This window comes from Petaurus breviceps, unplaced genomic scaffold, assembly GCF_028583685.1.
Source record: "Petaurus breviceps papuanus isolate PSGF00001 unplaced genomic scaffold, PetGlider_PUasm1.0 470, whole genome shotgun sequence".
Taxonomy (NCBI): domain Eukaryota; kingdom Metazoa; phylum Chordata; class Mammalia; order Diprotodontia; family Petauridae; genus Petaurus; species Petaurus breviceps.
This window is the reverse complement of record NW_027186350.1, coordinates 7,217,004-7,231,951: the sequence shown is the minus strand read 5'-3', so window position 1 is coordinate 7,231,951 and position 14,948 is coordinate 7,217,004. Positions and strand designations below refer to the sequence as shown.

At 41.9% G+C, this 14,948-nt stretch overlaps 1 protein-coding gene across 4 annotated transcripts in view; it reads left to right on the top strand.

Moving 5' to 3' along the window:
- The window catches only part of PEX5 (peroxisomal biogenesis factor 5), a 37,513-nt gene extending 23,839 nt beyond the window's left edge, over nucleotides 1–13,674 (top strand). For all 4 annotated transcript variants that reach the window (XM_069101543.1, XM_069101546.1, XM_069101544.1 and 1 more), the window contains 6 exons: nucleotides 4,651–4,794; nucleotides 5,321–5,391; nucleotides 7,506–7,718; nucleotides 8,400–8,565; nucleotides 11,805–11,962; nucleotides 12,092–13,674. In XM_069101543.1, the coding sequence (XP_068957644.1) occupies nucleotides 4,651–4,794; nucleotides 5,321–5,391; nucleotides 7,506–7,718; nucleotides 8,400–8,565; nucleotides 11,805–11,962; nucleotides 12,092–12,293 (954 nt within the window). In that variant the 3' untranslated portion in view covers nucleotides 12,294–13,674. The remainder of the gene's footprint in view (nucleotides 1–4,650; nucleotides 4,795–5,320; nucleotides 5,392–7,505; nucleotides 7,719–8,399; nucleotides 8,566–11,804; nucleotides 11,963–12,091) is intronic.
- The last annotated feature ends 1,274 nt before the right edge of the window (nucleotides 13,675–14,948 follow it).

Genomic DNA, 14,948 nt, shown 5'->3' with positions numbered 1-14,948 from the left:
TTTTTTCTTTCTTTTTTTTTTTTTTTTTTAAAGCAATCGGGGTTAAGTAACTTGCTCAAGGTTACATGGCCAGGTGTTTCTGGGTGTGGTGCTAAGTATCAGAGCCTGGATTTGATCTCAGGTCATCCCGACTCTGGGGCCGGTGCTCTTACTCACTGAGCCACCTGGCCTCCCCTAAGCAATTGGGGTTAAGTAACTTGCTCAAGGTTACACGGCCAGGTGTTTCTGGGTGGGTGCTAAGTATCAGAGCCTGGATTTGATCTCAGGTCATCCCGACTCTGGGGCCGGTGTTCTTACTGGCTGTGTTACCTGGCCACCCCTCCCAAAACTTTTTAAGAGTTGCCATTGCTTGCTATCAAAAAGGCCATAAACAAGGCCTGTCTTGAAATTCTCTTTCTTTTCTTGGTAAAGCACCACACCAATGCAAAGAAAATGAACAAATTCAGGGGAAAGAGGCTTAAGACAGGAAAAATGAAAAGGATGAGGGGAAGACTGTGAAGTTCTGACAGAATGCTACCACCTTGTGCAGTTGTCTGGTTACATTTTGTTGCTGGCATATGAGCAGCTTCATGGAAGAATGAAATTTAACAGTTAGTGCTTAAATGAACAGGCCCTCATGCTTGATGCATTTAGGAAGAGACATCTAAGGGAGCACTAAATGGGGGAAACAGGCACCAGGAGAAGAATAGTAGGAGAGGAGCCCCTCACACCCTCCAGCTCCCTATAGGAGCTGTCAGTCAATAAACATTTATAAGTTCTGCCATGTGCTAGGCACTATGCTGAGGGCTGGAGAGATGAAGAAAGACAAGACAGTCCCCACAGCTCACGTCTGAGGAGGACGACGCCTTTGAGCAGTTATGCGCAGACAAGCTGTTGTGATGACTGACAAGTCTGAGAGACAGTTCCTGGGTAATTAATCATTTTATTAATAAAACTAGGGTGTTACGAATAAAAGAGGTCGGTGGCACTGTCGGATGCCAAAGACATTCATGGTGGCGGGCTCACAACTTGTGTGCCCTTGAAAAATGTGTGTTCCTGAGCATGGGAATCAACTGTAATTGGCTAATGATTAGTGAAAAAATTAATATTATAATGAGCTGACTTATTCTAATGAGAGTCTTTGGGGTACATGACTTGGATCACCCACATCTTGGTCGAAGAGACTTATCAATTCCCTTATCAGCTCTCTGACAAAAGGGAAACTCTACTCTTCTCCAGACTTGTTTGAGTAAACACAGTGAGCATGAATCTACCCATTTACCTAAACTTAGAATTTCTTTTACCGTCTTTGATGAGACCATAGCCTGGGTAAGCCTTTGAGAGATTTCTCACACTGGTTGATTTCTGGATGAGGAAGTAAAAAAGGGTAAAAGACCTTGGTCCTTATTCAATAATTAGTTATTAAATACAAGAGAGAAATAATCATTTCTCTTGTATACAGACTAACTTGGACGTAGTCAACAGAGGGAAGCCACTAGAATTAAGGGGGAGTCATGTGAAGAAGGGGTGTTAGCTGGGGCTTGGAGGAAGTCAGAGCAGTCAGGAGGCAGATATAAGGGAGAGCATTTCAGGCATGGGGGATAGCCAGTAAGAATGCCTAGAGAGAGAGGAGAAGGAGAAAGAGTAAGGAGACCCAGTGTCACTGAATCAAAGAGTATGTGTAGGGGTGGTCATGTGAGAGGGAAAGTCACACAACAAGTGGAAAGGGAAGAGTCAGGTTTGAAGGGCTTGGCCTGTTAGAGGATTTCATCTTCCCCTTGGAGATGATAGGGAGCCCCTTGAGTTTATTGAGTAGAGGGCGTGATTGCTTTGGCAGCTCAGTGGAGTGGGGATAGACTGTGGCAGGTAATAACAGCCCTGCACCAGTAGTAGCAGTGTTGGAGGAGGGGAAGGAGCATATAGGAGAGATGTTATGGAGAAAAATCAAAAGGCCTTTGCAATAGATGGGATATAGGAGGTGAGAAAAAATGAGATGTTGAGGATGACACCTAGGCTGTGAGCTTGGGTGACTGGGAGAATGTTGGGGCCATCAGTAATAATAGAGAAGTTAGGAAGAGGGGAGGGTTTGCGGGGAAAGATTGTGAGTTCTGTTTCGGACTTGTTGAGCCTGAAATACTTAGAGGACATCCAGTTTGAAATGTCCAAAAGACAGTTGGAGATGCAAAGCTGGAGGTCAGCAGAGACATTAGGGCTGTATAAGCAGATTTGAGAATCATCAGTATAGAGATGATTGAATTCATGGGAGCTGATGAGAAAACCAAGTAAAATAGTATAGAGAAAGAAGAGAAGAGGGCCTAGGACAGTACCCTGTGGGCATGACCTGGGTGAAAGTCCAGCAAAGGGAACTGAGAAAGAGTGGTCAGATAGGTAGGAGGAGAACCAGAGCAACCTGGAGCAGAATTGGGACTGACACTTCTGGAGTGGAACAAGCAAGGACAAGAATCGGCAACAACCAAGGATATTGACGAGAAATCTGCATCATCATTTGGAGTTCTCGCCTTGTGACTCCTGGTTCATTTTCCCTTTGTGCTTTGGGGCAGCCTGTGGATTCTTAATGTAAAAACTAGAAGTCTGCTGATAGAATTAAGGGGAATGGCTAAACAGAGTGGTATATGATTGTGATGGAATACTGTTGTTCTATAAGAAATTATGAGCAGGATGGTTTTAGAAAAACCTAGGAAAACTTATATGAACTCAGGCAAAGTGAAGTGAACAGAACCAGGAGAACACTGTACACAGCGACAGCAATATTGTACAAGATCAGCTGTGAATGACTTAACTATTCTCAGCAATACAGTGATCCAAGACAACTCTGAAGGATTTATGATGAAAAATGCTGTCCATTCCCAGAGAAAGAACTAATGGAGTCTGAATGCGGATCAAAGCATGATTTTTAAAAACATGTAATTGGAAATATTTAATATTATAAACATATTTATAAATATTTATATAAATATATAATAATATATCAAATCTATTAATAATATATTATTAAATGCATTAATATAATGATATAAGTTATTGTTTTATTTATTAAATTTTATAAATATTAATGTTAATAATATAATAAATATATAAAACTATAGATATATAATTTATTAATATAAATAAACATCTGTTGGGGAAAACATGTACCCATACAAAGATTTTAGAGTTGGAAAGAATCCCAGGGACCATGTAGTCCGGTATACACCTGAAAAGAAATCTTTGCTATAACAGACATATGAAGTGGTTATGCAGACTCTTCCCAAAAACCTCTAATGAGAGGTTGCTGTCTTCTGAGGCATCTCATTCCACTTTTGCACTATTCTTCTAATCATTAAGAAATTTCCTAGTTGTGTGACCTTACTTTATTGCCCTGGGCCTCAGTTCCTTCATCTGTAAAACAAGAGCCAGATACTAGATGATTTTTAAGTTCTGTCCACAGGTTATGATTCTGCTCATAGCAATCAGTGAATAAATGTCTACTTGTCTTTGAGGCTACCATTATCAAAAGGCAGAATGTTAGAGTAGGGCAGAAATCCTGGGTTCATATCCTGGCTTTGATACTTCCTGCCTGTATGAACTGACAGATTATTTAACATCTTTCAGCCTCAGTTTCCTTAATTGTAAAATGAACAGAATAATCTAAGAACAATCCTGTGATCTGGGTCAAGCTTTAAAAAGGCCTTATTTTACTCTATAAGTGTTTCAGAAGCAAGTTTAAGTGTTGGTAGGAAGGCAGTGTTGGAAAGATTCAAATCTCCCGTTGAAGTAGAAACAGATGTAATGCAAAATGTTTATGAACTTGTGCAAGACACTGTTTTTCTCATTACCAACAGATGGCAGCAATGGCATGTAAGCCATCCTAATGATTCTATTACCAGAGGCTCTTTTTCTCTTAGGTGCGTTATTATACTAAGCCAGTCAAGTTGCATTCATCAAAAGCCCCCAGCCCTTGTCTGCTTGCTGCCTTAAGTCCTTCGGTCTTTATTAGGCTGATCTGGAGAGCAGGGTGCAAAGTTTTTCTTTCTAAAGGCTTCAGACTACAAGAGCTTTTAAATGCATTTTTAATTTTTGTAAAAGTGGGGTAGAGAAAGGAAGTTTATCTGCTTCTACCTAAGCATTAATAACTCTAGCATTGTGAGTTCTGTTTCAGACATGTTGAGCTTGAGATACTTAGAAGACATCCAATTTAAAATGTCCAAAAGGCAGTTGGAGATGCAAAGCTGGAGGTCAGCAGAGACATTAGGGCTGTATAAGTAGATTTGAGAATCATCAGTATAGAGATGAGTATATAATCCCTTATTCTATACAGTGATCCACTGACCAGATATGAATGCCCCGCCCAAGCACATGACTTATCTCTACCAAGAGGTATAATGTCAGTTCCTTGAGGACAGTAACTTTGTTTTTTTGTCCTCAGCACCCAGCACACTTAACAGTGTTTTATTGAACTGGTTAAATTATATGGATGATCACAGAGAGAGAACTTGCCAAAATTCTGTCAGGACTCATGTAGGTGACTTAACTTTCAAGTCAATTTCTTTTCCAATTATGTTCTCTTCCTCTCCCTTTTTCCTCTGACTGAGGGCATTTCCCTCATAAGACTTCCTCTAGATGCACAGTAGAGCTGTGACTATTCATATCACTTTTCCATCTCTTTTCTAGGGTTACCAGTTTGAAGAAGAGAACCCACTTCGAGAACATCCCCAGCCATTTGCAGAGGGGCTGCTGCGGCTACAGGAGGGGGACCTGCCAAATGCTGTCCTTCTCTTTGAGGCTGCGGTACAGCAGGATCCTGAGCATATGGAGGTAAGTGACCTATCTGCACCCCACATGGCTCCCCTACTTCAGAGCATTGGGGAAGGGCAGGGTGGCAGGTAGATGGTTCCATTTTTTTTTTCTTGCCTTACACATTTTCTTTTTTAAAAAATATACTTTTGGTTTGTTAAATATTTCTCAATTACATGTAAAACTTTTTTTTAACATTTATTTTTTTAAATTTTGAGTTCTAAATTCTCCCCGTCCCTCTCACCCATCTCCCACCCTTTGAGAAGGCAAACAGTATGATATCTGTTGTACATATGAAATCATGCAAAACATTTACATGTTGCAGAAGAATACATGTGCTAAAAAAAAACAAAGCCAACAACCAACAAAAAAAAAAGTATGCTTCAGACTGCACTCAGAGGTCATAGTGAATAATTTGGACTAGCTAAAAGCTTAGAGGGAAAGGTTAGAAAGACAAAATGAAAAGTTTATCAATCCTTTGCATCCGTCTCTGGGTACATCTTAGTAGTAGATCCAGGAATTATGGACTCTTTTGACCTTCCTACAGGCCTGGCAGTACCTGGGTACCACCCAAGCTGAGAATGAACAGGAACTATTGGCTATCAGTGCCCTTCGAAGGTGAGTACCACGAATGATAAAGGACATTACACCGATTCTCCATTTAAATCCTTTGTAGTGATGAGAGTCCAGACCTAAGGTGCTTGAATTATTTATGGTCCTTCAAAAGAGCATATTCTTTTTCTATTTTAAAATAATATTCCCCCCCGCTCAATTATGTATAAAAACAAATTTTAACATTTGATTTTAAGATCTGAGTTCCAAATATTACCTTTCCCTCCTCCCCCTCCCTGAGACAGTAAGCAATATGATATATACATGTGCAGTCATATAAAACTTCCTTCCATATTTTGTGGAAGGAAACTCAAACCAAAAAGATAAAAAAGGAAAGAAAATGAAAACTAGCATGCTTGAAATGAAAAGTAGTCTCCATCAGTTCTTTCTCTGGAAGTGGATAACATTTTTCATCATGAGTCCTTTGGGATTGTTTTGGATTGTTGTATTGCTGAGAAGGACTAAGTCTATCAAAGTCAGCCATTGCTCACTGTCTGTTACTGTGTACAGTGTTCTTCTGGCTCTGCTCACTTCACTCTGCATCAGTTCATGTAAGTTTCTCCAGGTTATTATGAAGTCCATCTGCTCCTCATTTCTTATAGCACATTAATATTCTATTACATTCATATACCACAACTTGTTTAGTCATTCCCCAATTGATGGGTACACTCTCAATTTCCAATTCTTTGCCAACAAAAAGAGCTGCTATAAATATTTTTGTACAAATAAATCCTTTTCCCTTTTATTTTGATCTCTTTGGGATATAGACCTAGTGATGGTATTGCTAGACCAAAGGATATGCACAGTATTCCCTTTGGGAGTAATTTCACATTGAATAGAACACATTCTTTTTTTTCTTTTAAATTTGTTCATTTTTAGTTTACAACATTCAGTTCCACAAGTTTTTGACTTCCAGATTTTTCTCCCCCTCTTTCCTCCCCCCCAAAGGTGGCATGTAATCCTATATAAGTTCTATATATACCTCCATGTTAAACATGTTTTCATAATAGTCAAGTTGTAAAGAAGAATTATAACCAATGGAATGAACCATGAGAGAGAAGAAACAAAATAAAACAAAAAAGAGAGAGCAGATAGTTTGCTTCAATCTGCATTCAGACTCTGTAATTCTTTCTCTGGGTGTGGATGGCATTTTCCATGATGAGTCTTTTGGAGTTGTTTTATAACCTTGCATTGCTGAGAAGAGCCAGGTCTATCAAAGTCAGTCATCTCAGATACAATGTCTGTAATTGTGTACAAAGTTCTCCTGGTTCTGTTCCTCTCACTCAGCATTAGTTCATGTAAGTCTTTCCAAGTTATTATGAAGTCCATCTGCTTCTCATTTCTTTTTTTTTTTTTTTTTTGCTTTTTGGAGAGGGGAGGGCAATTGGGGTTAAGTGACTTGCCCAAGGTCACATGGCTAGTTAAGTGTTAAGTGTCTGAGGTTAGATTTGAACTCGGGTCCTCCTGACTCCAGTGCCAGTGCTTTCACTGCGCCACCTAGCCATCCCGAGCTCCTAATTTCTTATAGCACAATGTTATTCCATTACATTTGTATACCACAGGTTGTTTAGCCATTCCCCAGTTGATGAGCATCACCTTGATTTTCAATTCTTTGCCACCACAAAAAGAGCTGCTATAAATATTTTTGTACTTATGGGTCCGTTTCCTACTTGTTTTGATCTCTTTGGGATACAGGGTATGCACATTTTTATAGCCCTTTGGTTATAGTAGAACACACTCATAATGCTAGAATATGGATGTTGTGTTACTCTGGATGGGAACTGGTTCCATTCCCACATCAACCCATGTCACTGTGGGGTCCCAGCTAAGCCTCTTTAAATCTCCAGTCTCCTCTCAGAACTGTGACTGGAGGACAAACTAATGTTTCTTTAAAGTCTTGAATGTGGAGAATCCTTTGGTCTGAGGTCAGTTAGTCAGGTAACATGAATCTGCTGATCCTGCATCCCAGGCTTTGGTGCCCAGTGCCATAGATGTGATTGGCTGTGCAAACTTTACTTCTGTGGCTCACACAGTATTTGGACTAATTTCCTTTTTAACCTCCTATCTTCTTCTGCTCTTCTCCCTTCACTCCCCAATCCCCGATTCCCACATGACTGCAGGTGTCTGGAGCTGAAGCCAGATAACCTGACAGCACTAATGGCATTGGCTGTGAGCTTCACCAATGAGTCCCTACAGCGCCAGGCCTGTGAGACCCTGCGAGACTGGCTGCGATACACCCCTGCCTATGCCCACCTTGTGACACCGGCTGCGGAGGGAGCTAGTGGGGCGGGACTGGGCCCAAGCAAGCGCCTCTTGGGTTCTTTGCTGTCTGAGTGAGTGTGGGGTCCCATTGTAGCTAGCTGTCTGGGGCAGGCCAAGGTTGGGGTGAGAATTGATGGGTTGGAATTCAGGAAGGCATACGCTGATTGTACAGCCATAGACAGGCCCCTTTACTTCTCTGGGCCTCGGTTCTTTCATATGCAGAATGGGGAAGGGTCTAGGTCTAGTTCAGGGGTTATTGACCTTTTTTGTGTCATGGACCCCTTCTCAGAATAATGCTTTTAAATGCATAAAACAAAATAGATACAATTATAAAGAAAACCAATTATATTGAAATGCTCTTAGTTTAAAACATTTTTTAAAAATTCACAGACCCCAGGTTAAGAACCCTTGGAGATAATCTCTGAGGTGTTCCAGGTATTCTATCCTATGATTCTTATAGCTGGTATCAGTGAACTAGAATGTCAGGGAGATTCAGATCCAAGGTCTCAGTGGTGGAGTGGAAACCTTAGATTTAACAGTAGTAACAATTTGTATACTAAGGTGCTAGGATGAAAAGAGATTTTGAAAAGAGTTTTAGCCCCTGAGGTTGGGATGGTTTGAGTGGCTGAAGGGGAGGTGATTTTCAGGGAAAAGGGTTGGTCTGTTCAGGGTATGTTTAAAGGGAATGGGATCAGGTAACGTGAAGGTGACTATGGACTTCTAATTTTTCTTTTCTTCTTTTCCTCTTCCAGCTCCTTATTTGTGGAGGTGAAGGAACTGTTTTTAGCAGCTGTACGACTTGATCCTGCATCCATTGACCCCGATGTGCAGTGTGGCCTGGGAGTCCTTTTCAACTTGAGTGGAGAGTATGACAAGGCTGTGGACTGTTTCACTGCTGCCCTCAGTGTTCGCCCTAATGTGAGCCCAGGGCAAAGGGAGAAAAGAGGTGGTGTGTAGAAATGTAAGGCCAGTTCTGGACCCAGATGGAGCCACTTGTCCTCACCAGTCTGAAGACATGGTGTATGACTTGTTGTGTTCCATGTTTGGGAGAACTAGAAATGAGTTGCATATTCAGAATCATAAGGACATAGTGGGAATCAGAGTTGAAGGTGACCATGGGCTTTAAGTAAAGTTGGGGGAAGAGAAGGAATTCAATTCTGGAGTCATGGCTGATCGTTGATCAGTACCCCTGAATCTTGCAGCATTGTTCATTTTATCGTATTAAAGTTATATGTGTAAGATAAAAACTAACATGTAAGTACTTACCATTTATGAGGTGTTGAGCTGGAGCTGGGGACAGAAAGGTTGAGAAATGTCATTGTGCTTCTCAAACCTTACATATAAAACTGTGAGCTAGGGAGCTTAGGGTTTAGTAACACATGCATACTGGTGTCATAAAAAAATCACAGAGGGAAAGATCACTGGAGGAGTAAAGGATGGCTTCATGGCCAGTGGAGCATTTGAACTGGACCTCAAAGAAAGAGGATTTTAAATGTTAGCTAGCAAGCGTTTATTAAGCACCTTCTGTGTGCTTAGGCTTGTATACAAATAGAAAAATCAGATAGTCTCTGTCCTCAAGAAACTTCCATGCTGTTGGGAGGATGCCATAGATTTACAGATAGATAAATGTAGGTTATAAAATAAATAGCAGGGGCGGCTAGGTGGTGCAGTGAATAGAACACTGGCCCTGGAGTCAGGAGGACCTGAGTTCAAATCTGGCCTCAGACACTTAACACTTAGTAGCCACGTGACCTTGGGCAAGTCACTTAACCCCAATTGCCCAGGCTTCCCCCCTCCAAAAAGCATAAATAAATAAATAACATCTGGGGATTCAGGAAGGTTAATAAGGAATCTTGAGGGAGATGGCAGCTGAACTGAGGCTTGAAGGAAACCAGAGATCCCAAGATGCATAAGTGAGGAGGAAGATCATTCCAGACATTGGGGAACAGCCTGTACAAAGGTATGGAGAACAGCAGATAGACCAGTTTGGCAATAATACGGCATGAGGAGCTGAGGAGTCCTAGTGTGCGGTTAGCTTGGACTTGCAGTGTAGCCTGGAGCCAGATTGTAAAAGCTTTAAGTGCCAAACAGAAGAATTTACATCTTAGCTTAGAGGCAATAGGGAAACACTGAAGCTGGCTGAAGGAAGGAAGGAAGTAGCAGTCACACTTGAACTTTGGGAGTATCAGTTTGGCAGCTGTGTGGAGAATGGACTGGAGGCAGACTCCAGTTCTGAGTCTCTTGCAGTGGTTCAGGTGAGATGTGATAGGGGCCTGGACTGGTTGCCAGGTGAGTAGAGAAGGGGATGTATGCATGAAATGTCATGGAAGAAGAATCAATAAGATTTGACAGCTTGTTGGATATGAGGGGTAAGGGAGAGAAGAGAGTCTTAATCAGAAAACCTGAGTGACTGAGAAAATGGTGGTGCTTTTGACAAAAATAGGGAAATTAAGGAGGAATGGGTTTAGAGAGAAGATAGTGAATTCTGTCTTTGGCATATTGAGGTCGCAGTGTCTGTGGGATGTTGAGGTTGGCATGTCTAGCAGACAGTTTGATATGTTGGAACTGGATTTCAGGAGAGAAATGAAGGATCAATTTTTAGCTTCAAGAATTATCTACCTAGAAATTACAGTCTAACCCAAAGAAGCTGAGGAGATTGCGGAGAGAAGAGGAAAGGTCCCAGGACAGAGTCCTGAGTGACTCACATGCAGGGGGTCAAGATGTAAATAAGCAGGAAGGAAGAGAGCCATGTATAGTATCACAAAAAAAGCCAGGAGGAGAGAATACCAGAAGTAGAGGGTCCTCAGCAGTGTCAAACCTGTAGAGAGGTCAAGGAAGTTGAGACTTTGGGATGGACTTCCTTCACGTAGGGACTTGATTGCCTGTGAAAAAGTATGGTGGTGTAGAGAGGCTAGGACTAGTTTGGGCATTGATTGGTTGTTATGGGGGGGAGAATAAGATGAAATATGGCTGGAAAGGTAGATTAGAGCCAAGTTGTAGAGGGACCTCTATTCTGGGAGTCTTAGAACCTTCTGCAAGTGACTTCATTTAACCCTTAATACTGAAATAAAATTACTAAACAAAGCCTGACGGTCCAGTTGTCCAAACCTAAAAGATCCAAGTTGGTCTAACTCCAGTGGGTGAAGGCTAGTGCAGAAACTCAGGGGACCCAGAGTAAGGTCACCCACCCCACTTGAAGACTACAAAGGAGGGAAAGGAAGGCAGCAACCTGGTTCTGGCATTCGAGATCTAAAGGTGGACAGATTAATAAATGAAAGAAAATGCCATTCATTATAAAAAATTATCTCAAACGTAAAGGTGCTCCCAAAAGGAGTAACTTCCTAACAAGTGTAAGCAGAGACTATGTGAACACTTAGAAGAAATGAAACAAAAGATAAAAAATGAAAGAAAAGCTTTGAAGGAAAGAATTAGGGGGAGCTTAGAAGGAGAAATAGACCAAGAAATAGACTCTCTGAAAACTAGACCAAAGCAAAATGAAATCAGTGATTCCATGAAGATAAGAAATAGCAGAACAAAATCAAAAGGTAGGAGAAAATGTAAGATAGTGGGTATAAAAAATTAATTGACTTGGAAAACAGGTCAAGGAGAAATAATTTAAGACTCAGACTCCTTGAAAACCATGATTCAAAAAAAAAAGCCTGAACACTACCCAGATCTTTTGGAAGTAGAGAGCAAAATGAAGATAGAAAGAATCTACTGATCACATATTGAAAGGAATCCCAAAAGTTAAAGTCAAATTTACTTCATTTTCACAAATATTTCCTGCTGTGGTCCTTGACCAAAGAGTGAGGTCTTAAAGCCGTAATCCTTAATACAGAGAATCACTATATGTAGAGAAAACCTGCTTTCTAATACTGCCTCTGACACTCAATTGCATGACCTTGAACAAGTCACTTAAATTTTGGGTCTGAGTTGCCTCATTTGTAAATTTAGGGAGTTGGACTAGATGATCTTTAAGGTCTTTGATGCTAAGCTAGGATAAGATGTTTATATTCTGTCCTATAGGCAGTGGCAGTAATGACATAGGTAGTGACAGAGAGCAGTGAGATTGAGTAAAGAGAGAGCAGAAACTGAACTTGTCCCAATCTCATGTCTTCTTGCTGTCTCTTCCTTTTCCTTGTATCCTGTGCCTGCAGGACTATCTGCTGTGGAATAAACTGGGAGCCACCCTGGCTAATGGCAACCAGAGTGAAGAAGCAGTGGCTGCATACCGCCGGGCCCTGGAGCTGCAGCCTGGCTATATCCGGTCCCGCTATAACTTGGGGATAAGCTGCATTAACCTTGGGGCCCACAGGTGAGAGCACCTTTGTTTCTCATTCGTGGTGACCAGCTCTTTTGGCTGATTCGCCAGCACTGACCGGTTGGTCAGTTGGCCTATTTCCCTCATCCTTCTGTTCACCGCCTGTTGTCCTCTGTCTCCTAGAGAAGCTGTGGAACACTTCCTGGAGGCATTGAACATGCAGCAGAAAAGCCGAGGTCCCCGGGGCAAGGCAGGTGCCATGTCGGAAAATATCTGGAGTACACTGCGCATGGCGCTGTCTATGCTGGGTCAGAGCGACGTCTACAGGGCAGCAGATGCTCGGGACCTTCCCACTCTACTGCGTACATTTGGCCTGCCCCAGTGACAGTGGGACGGGCTGCCCTGTGAGTGTTCTCCCTGAGGGGTCCCCGCTCCTGCTGTGACTCCCTCCCTCCCAAAGGGCCTCCCAAGGGGGTGGGCTGATAACCACATGCGGTCTGGCTTCTCAGGAGGTACCTGGGGAAGGGGAGAAGGGCCAGGCTGTCAGATAGTTTATTCTCCAGTTAATTGTGGGGAACTGAGCCTGTCTTTTTCCTGGGTCCTCTTGGCAATTAGAGGGTTTCACCTCAAGCTATGTATCTATATCTCTGATCATCATGTCCTGCCTTCTTGGATCTGCCATTTGGGTAGGGCTCAACATCATAGGGTGGCCCCCCTTGCCAACAGCTACTTATTGTAGAACCTGTCACACATGAAATGACCGAACCCCACCCCCATTCTCTTTTACTGGGAGTTTGTAGCATCACAGACTTTGATTAATGGGCTTCCCCTCCACCACCAATCCCTATATATTTCTGGGATGGGATTCCCATTAGGGTGGCCTGTATGAGTTAAATATGTAGCCCAGTGGAGGTGAGGTACTTGTAGGTTTTTTCTGCAGCTGTGTTCCCTTTGAGCTGCCCCTGGCTGTGGGGTTATGAGCATGAGGCTGCATGCACTGGTTTGTTCACAGTAGGGCTGCTTTAAAAAGAAAAAAAAAAAGAAAAAAAACTCAGGCTGCTTGTCAAGGGATTAGATAAAATGAGTGCTTTGGGTTTAGAGGCTGAAAGCATGCAGTGGAGTGAGCCTATAAAACAATTTGGTTGTAGGTATAAAATGAATTAGAATAAGGAGCACTTTAGTGGGTTTGGGAGAGGGGGGTAGGCAGAACATTTGGGAGGAGTGCTTGGACTTGGGTCTAGCTCTGTAGGCCACCAGTGATACCCTAGTTGTTAGAAGGGCTGTGATTGAGAACTGAGTCGGCCATTTCCCTGGGAACAGGATCTAGAAGTAGAGCTCTTGCCAAATTCCTCGAAAGTGTGGGTGTGGCAGTGGATTTCGGGTGCTGGATTCCCATTTTCTCACTTCACTGGTTGCTTCTGGGAGTGTGGAGAAGCACAGCAATCTACTTCCTTCTGGCTTCCCCTGCCACTGTTTTATAAGGTAAAGTCAGGAAGGCTCAAGCTAACCTCTAATACCTGTACTGCCCCTTGGGTAGGGAGACAACCCCTACTCCTTGAAATGAAGGTAAAAGCCCTCATGTTGCTACTTAATGATCAGAAAAAGAAAATCTTAATTTTCTTTGTTTTTTAAACCACCTTGCTCCCTGGGTTCTATCCTAGAATTTTATTTTTCTTTGTATAAATATGTGTATATGATTTTGTCAAAAAATGGTTTTTAAATAAAATTGTAAAATATTTGTATGAAGAATAAATGGAACTAATGCATCTGTAGTTTTTACCTACTTCTTGGGGTTTTAGGGTGAAGGGAAAGATTGGGTTTGTGAATCCTCTGTGTTCATCCTAAAATGCTCTTCTTCCCTGAGGTCATTAGCCGAGTCCTTGAATAAATAAGAATTAACTGGTCTGGATAATGTTTCCCTGAAGGCCCAGCTGGTACATCTGGCAAAGCCGTGCTAGCTGTGTTTTCTCCATAGCTTTGGCTCTAAGTAGTGTAGTGGAAAGTCTGGCAGATTTAGAGGCAGTCATAGTACATGTGCAACTTTGGACAGGCCACTTAGTCCTTCAGAGACTTTGTTTCCTTTTCTGTAAAAAGAAGGGATTGGATAGTTTCTAAGGTTCCTTGCTCTAACTTCCATGACTTTCCCCTTATTGGTTATTCATGACCTTCCCTATAAGCTTCCCCTAGTTTGTAATCCTATTTCTGCTGGGGCAGCCAATTTCCTGGCCTGATACCTCTATTCTCATCACATGCTTTTCAAAGTCTGAGAACCTTGTCCCTTCTGATTTTTATCTGGGTTCAAGATCCTTTGCACCTATGCCAGAACTAATTTTAAATGTTCCAGTATGCCCTTAGCTGGAGCAAAGGGCAGACTTGGAAGACTGATTTGTCATCTTTGAGCAGGTTCCTGCTTTTTTTGGGGGGAGAAGGGAGAGGAAGGGATGTATCGGGAATGTAACTAACCAGGATAATCAGCCTTTCGTTATTTTCATTAATGACTAAAAGAAAAGTTTCAAACTTCATGATCTAAATACAGAATGTCATCATTTATTTTGAGTTACATAGCAACAAAAACTCCAGAAACACAAGTCCTATTTAGATAAACAACAATTATGTCTCAGAAACCACTGTAGTTACATGATAGCTTTTTTTAGAGCTCTCAAATTCAATCATAACTAATCTTATATTTTCTTTTATTTATTTATTTATTTATTTTGGAGGGGGGAAGGCAGGGCAACTGGGGTTAAGTGACTTGCCCATGGTCACATGGCTAGTAAGTTAAGTGACTTGAAGTCAAATTTGAACTCGGGTCCTCCTGACTCCAGGACCGGTGCTCTATTCACTGTGCCACCTACCCACCCCCTAATCTTATATTTTCGAACATAATTACCCAAAGTGCAAGGTAAATGTGTACAAATAAGCATGAGATCAAGTAGGGACTGCCCTGTTCATTTCCCAGTGATGACAGCATCAGATAAAAACACCAAAATTGACAAGGCCAGATACAAATTTAGTGTAGCTGGCACTTAGCAAATAGTAT